At 26.7% G+C, this 6,000-nt stretch overlaps 1 protein-coding gene across 1 annotated transcript in view; it reads right to left on the bottom strand.

The window, feature by feature from the left end:
* Window positions 1-5,010, bottom strand: part of LOC122502814 — a gene marked incomplete at its 5' end in the record, with an annotated part of 55,338 nt that extends 50,328 nt beyond the window's left edge. Inside the window, one exon of the mRNA XM_043613072.1 lies at window positions 4,870-5,010. Within this exon, the coding sequence (XP_043469007.1) occupies window positions 4,870-5,010 (141 nt within the window). The remainder of the gene's footprint in view (window positions 1-4,869) is intronic.
* Window positions 5,011-6,000: the final 990 nt, after the last annotated feature.

Genomic DNA, 6,000 nt, shown 5'->3' on the forward strand with positions numbered 1-6,000 from the left:
GAATTTTATTGTTTTGTAAGTCTCGCATAGCGCATGAAAGGGACTTTTGTCCTGAAAAATGAAATTATCTTTCATTAAAAATATTAAAATTAATTTTTCCAATTTAGTTATAATTATTCTTCGAATTTATTTTTGTGTTTGACTTTTTTCAACATTTTTATGAATTTCGGTAATAACTTCTGTCCTAGTTGAATTTTTGTTCATTTTAAAAGAAAACAAAGATTTACAGTTGTAATTTTGATAAAAATTTGAATTTTTGGTTAAAATTCCAGAATATAATTTAAGTTTTGAAGAATTAAATTCGAAATTTTTTAAATAAAATGAATTTTAATTGGTTAAAAATTAAAATTTTTTAAAATTTAAATTTCAAATTGAATCTTTTGAAAATTTGAATTTTGAATAATTTTAATTGAAACTTCTAAAGAACTTAGTCTTTTGAAAAATTCTAATTCACAGTTTTTTGGATTTAGTTAAGGCACTTTTCCTATGTGACGGCCGAAATTTCAAGCTTTTTTCAGGAATTTTTTTTTACAGAAAATAAAATATAATTCTATAACTTATTTTACATGTTATAATTGGTGTCTAAAAATATACAAAAAAATTTTTTTTTAGTGATTTTTCAAATCATTTAATAATAATATGCTGCGGAAGCCGAAAGCAGGACTGAACAAGACTGCTTCCACTGTTCCCAAATTTACACGATTCTCACGCGTTCATTCAATATAACGTGAATATATTAATTATTATTATTAATAATAAACAGTATTGTTATTAATATATATGTATTTACATATTTAATGACAATAAGTTATTATTATAATAATTATATTATTTTCATATAAATATCATATTACTAACAATAAATGTCATTTAACATAATAATATTGAAAAATAATTTTAGCAAAAAAAGACAATTTGTGATAATTGGTACATTTTTTAACTTCATTTTTAACAGACTTTTAATATTATTTACAAACAAGTTCACAAGTTTTTTTTCACAACACTTATTAATTATACAGTAATTTTATTATTTTATGTAACGCTAATAATGAAAAAATCCGCTCGCATGTGGGATCGAACTCACGTCCCCCCCGCCCCAGACGCATTCCGGAAGTCCTTGACGCAACCACTTAAACCGCACGGCCACTGAGTCTCGATGAGAACTCGGGCCAATCTAATATATTAATGCCAGTGCCGTATATTTTGTTACTTATAAGGACAAAGTGAAAACTATGACTAAAAATTTTACACATACTAATCCTGAATTATTTTAATTATTAAAAATGAATATTAAATAACTCATAATAAAATTATAATCATTAAAAATATTTAATGAATAATTTAATAAACATCGATAAATAATTAATATTTTTTATTATTCAGTAACAAAATTATTAACATAATTTATTATTAGATATATTAATAATATATTATTTAAATAAATATAATTTGGAATAATAATGAATTAAAATGTTAAATATTGTAATTGTTATTAATTATAATAATATTTATTAATTGAATAATAATTATTAATAATTATGATAATTAATAAATAAATAATAATTAATTAATTAAATTAATATTAAAAATTAACATAATTAATAAAATTATTAAATATGATGCAGTGTCAGGAATATTTATTGCACATTTTAATTATTATTTATTAATTATCTATAATAATTTTGAAAACATTTATAAAAAAAAATTTCCCATTTAACTTTACAATTAATAATATATTTATACTAAATAAATATAAATATTTATTTATCAATTAATAACTTAATGTTAATTATTATTATTATTTGAAACAATTATTATAATTATAATTATTATAATATTATTTAATTAAGTGAACACGGTAATAAATAAAGATAAACTGAATATTGAGTAAAGATTGATTCAAGCTTGAATCAAGATTAGATGTTCGAGCTTCACACATAAAGATTGACCGAGTCTTGAATCGAGCATGGGACGAGCATTGGGCCCAATGTTGAACCAATATTGAACTAATATTGAGTGACAGTGATGTAAAGCCTGCTTCTACTGTGGGTTACCCACACTGAGCGTTCAAGACTCAATCAAGGTTTAATTTATTGTCAGCATTGGTCTTTCGCGCCTGGGCTGTACACGGAGAAAAATGGAAAAGTGATTTATGCAGTCAGTGTAGTACTCCTTTATAGAATAATATGTGACAGGTACACACTATAGTATTAGAAGTTTCATAGCTGAACAGTTTGGGACTCAACACAAGTTATCCCATTCATCAGCTTAAACAAGACTGTTTATATAGTCTAAGAGGGAATAAGAGTATAAAAAATTGGAATGAGAAATTGCTTTCTCATGTAATTGTTAAAAGAACGCAGCAGTGTACAAAACACAAGTCAATAATAGAAGCGAATATTGAACAAATAGTACTCAGTCCAGTTCTTTCGAAAAATGAATGCCGTGCACATAAAGTAGATACCTACTCGAAAACCACAAGTTATTCTCTCTCTCTCTCTCTCACACTAATGGTCGTTCACTTATCTTACCGTTTCACTTACTATTACTACTCTCAACTATTATGCAGTGCAGTTAAGTTCATTAAATTATTAAATATTGCTGTGAGAATAATTAATTATACATTTCATTCAACGTCAATTTACTATTTTGTACACGGAAAAAAAGAATAATCAAATTTACCATGAGGAGTGTCAAACTTGAAAAAGGTTAGGAAAAAATTAATGTTTTTTATTTATTTATTATTAAATTCTAATAACCGCGTATCAAATTGAAACTAGTTGACAATATTATTTATTCAATATTATGAATATTGTTGACATCCATACTTACATTAATTACAAAGTAAAATCCACGCATCATCTAATTTATTTATTTCATTGGTAAGGGATGTTTCTTAAATAGGAAATTTCCCCCATCGATTGCGTAGCCGAGAGGCTTAATGTAAAAGCGTGCGATTTATAATTATGCGTATATTTAGTTGTATGGTTAGGTAGGTGTTCAATCCTGTATGATTGTAAGATTTTCCGATGCATTTAGTTGTTAATTGTAAGTATGAAGATGTGGGAAGAATAAAACTTGTAAATTAATGAATATATGAATATATAAAGAGTGCATTTAACATATTTTTCTTTTTTTTAATGATTGGTTACTGTTTTTTTTATATAAAATTGACGAAGTGAATAAAAGGAAACACTCGTTTCGCGTCGCGTCGGCCATTTATTTTGACAGGTTCCGCGCCTGCGTTGCCTTATTGTGAAAATTTCGAAGTAGGGGACTGAGTCCAGTTTCTCTACTGTGCACACTGCAGCGCGCCTTATAATCTTCGCCTGTGTTTCAATGCTCTTTACAGTGACATTTGGAACTAAGACCCTCTATCCACTATACGCAACACCCTAAGATGCTTGATGGAAATGAATTAATGTACTTTTACTGGACTGAGTCCAGTTTTTTCAATATTGACTCCCAGTTTGTCAAACTCTATTTTTCTCAGTGTAGCTTGCGCCCGTTACTGTTTAATTCTACGCGCTGTAACTTTGTTAGTTTTTTAAATACATATCTATATAAAACTTTTACATGATATTTCTAAGATATTGTACTTTCGAAACATGCAAAAAAAATCGATTTTTTCAAACCGTCACATATAGGAAAAGTGCCTTAAATTTTTGAATATATATTTAATTGACAAAATTTCAAATAATGGAAATTTCATAAAATTTAAATTTTTTAAAATTTGAATTTCGAATAATTTTAATTAAAGCTTCTAAAGAACTTAGTCTTTTGAAAAATTTTAATTAAAAAATCCTCATAAAAAAATTTTTTTTTACTTTTTTCTAAAAAAAATTTGTTTTTAAAAAATTTTTTTTAAGTTGGTTATTAAAGTTAATATATAATAAAATCTTATTCTTTGCATCAAGACGAATCAATTGGTCTATACAAAGTATAAATTGTATGAAAATTTATAGAGTTAATCATAATTAAAGCTGAAAAATTCGCCTTTCCGCAAAATTATGTTGCCGTATAAGAAAATCTAACTCATTTATTTCTAAAATCTTATTCTTTGCACCAAGACGGATGGATTGGTATATATAAAGTATATATTGTATTTAAATTTATAGAATTAAAACCAATTATAAACAAAAAATGTGCAATTTTAAAAAAAATTCATTTTTTCTTAAAAATCATGTTGCTGTACAATAAAATATTATTTATTGAAAAATAAATCAAAAATATTATTCTTTGTATCAAGACGAATCGATTGATGTATATAAAGTATATATTATATTGAAAATTATAGAATTAATTACAATTAAAGTTGAAAAATTCACATTTTTACTAAAAAATTTTTTGTTTATTTAGATTCATATTACTGTATAAGAAAATTTTATTCTTTCTATTAAGACGAATGAACTTTATTGAACTTTATTAATGTTAAATTGTATTAAAAATGATTTAAAAATTAAATATACTTGTCGTTAATGCTTCCTCCACGAGGAAGCACATTTTTTTTATCGTAAAGAGGAAGCATAATGTTCATGTAATGATCATCTGGATTTACAATTTGTTTAAATTTTAATTCCTGTGGAAAATTAAATATTATTTGGAAATGTTTTCAAACAATTGTCAAATTTTTTTAAAAAATCGTCAAAATTTATTGAAATTAATTTTACATTTTTTTAAGAATTTTATTATAATTTTTAAAAATACTTTTCTTTTTTTAGAAGAAATATGAAAAAATATATAATTATTTGAAAATAATTGAATTAGTTAAAAGTACAGTTTTTTTAAAATTAAAGTATTAATTTCTTTTTGAAAAATTAAAAAAAGAACAAAATCAGACGTTTTAAAAATTTAAAGGAAATTTCTTACTGTTTGACTGTGAGAATATGCCTTTCCATCAAGGGTACATTTCTTCAGAAATGGTTCTTCCGTAATTTCCAAACCGTGCACGGAAATGTCAACCTCGCCAAGCAAAACTTCGTCGGCCGCTCTTCCGGGAGCTGAAAGAATTTTTTAAATTGAACGATGATGAAAAATAGGCCATAGTACAACTCAATTGAGAGAAAATGTTACTCTAACTCGAAATGGCTCTTGAGAGAATATTCAAGAATTGTAGAGAGAAAAATTGAGTTTACAGATATCCCCTTCTCTCTCTCTCTCTCTCTCTCCTCTCTCTCTCTCTCTCTCTCTCTCTCTCTCTCTCTCTCTCTCTCTCTCTCTCTCTCTCTCTCTCTCTCTCTCTCTCTCTCTCTCTCTCTCTCTCTCTCTCTCTCTCTCTCTCCCTCTCTCTCCTCCCTCTCTCTCTCCTCTCTCTCTCTCTCTCTCTCTCTCTCTCTCTCCTCTCTCTCTCTCTCTCTCTCTCCTCTCTCTCTCTCTCTCTCTCTCTCTCTCTCTCTCTCTCTCTCTCTCCTCCTCCTCTCTCTCTCTCTCTCCTTCTCGCTCTCCGCTCTCTACTCTCTCTCTCTCTCTCTCTCCTCTCTCTCTGCTGCTCTCTCTCTCTCTCTCTCTCTCTCTCTCCTCTTCTTTTACAACTATGATTTCTATATTTACTTTTTTTTAATAAAAAGAAAAGATTTTTTTTTCTATAAATTTGAACTTCAATTTTCTCTCTATAGTGAATGAGAATTTTAATTTATTTAATAATTCAAAAGGGATGTATGTGATGATATAGGGAAATTTACTGTACTATAAACGGGAAATTTACATATTTCTTGGTGTGGAGTAGTTGCTAATTAAATATTAATTTCCATTAAGAGTATATAGATATGTCCTTTTAGGTGGCTTTATTGAAATTAGATGCAAAATTCATTTTTGCTAGAAACTTGCGAGAATATGTGAAACGAATTTTATATTTCTTATTTCCTTAACAGTTAACGAGTTTTTTTCTCTCTCTATAAAATTAACTTCAAGTAACATTTTCTCCTTTTTTCTTTTTCCACTAAAGGAAATATTTCAGTTTTAATATTCTTCTTTAGTGAGCTTTTTGAATGTAGGTTTAGG

This window comes from Leptopilina heterotoma, unplaced genomic scaffold, assembly GCF_015476425.1.
Source record: "Leptopilina heterotoma isolate Lh14 unplaced genomic scaffold, ASM1547642v1 Lhet_239, whole genome shotgun sequence".
In the NCBI taxonomy this organism is placed as follows: domain Eukaryota; kingdom Metazoa; phylum Arthropoda; class Insecta; order Hymenoptera; family Figitidae; genus Leptopilina; species Leptopilina heterotoma.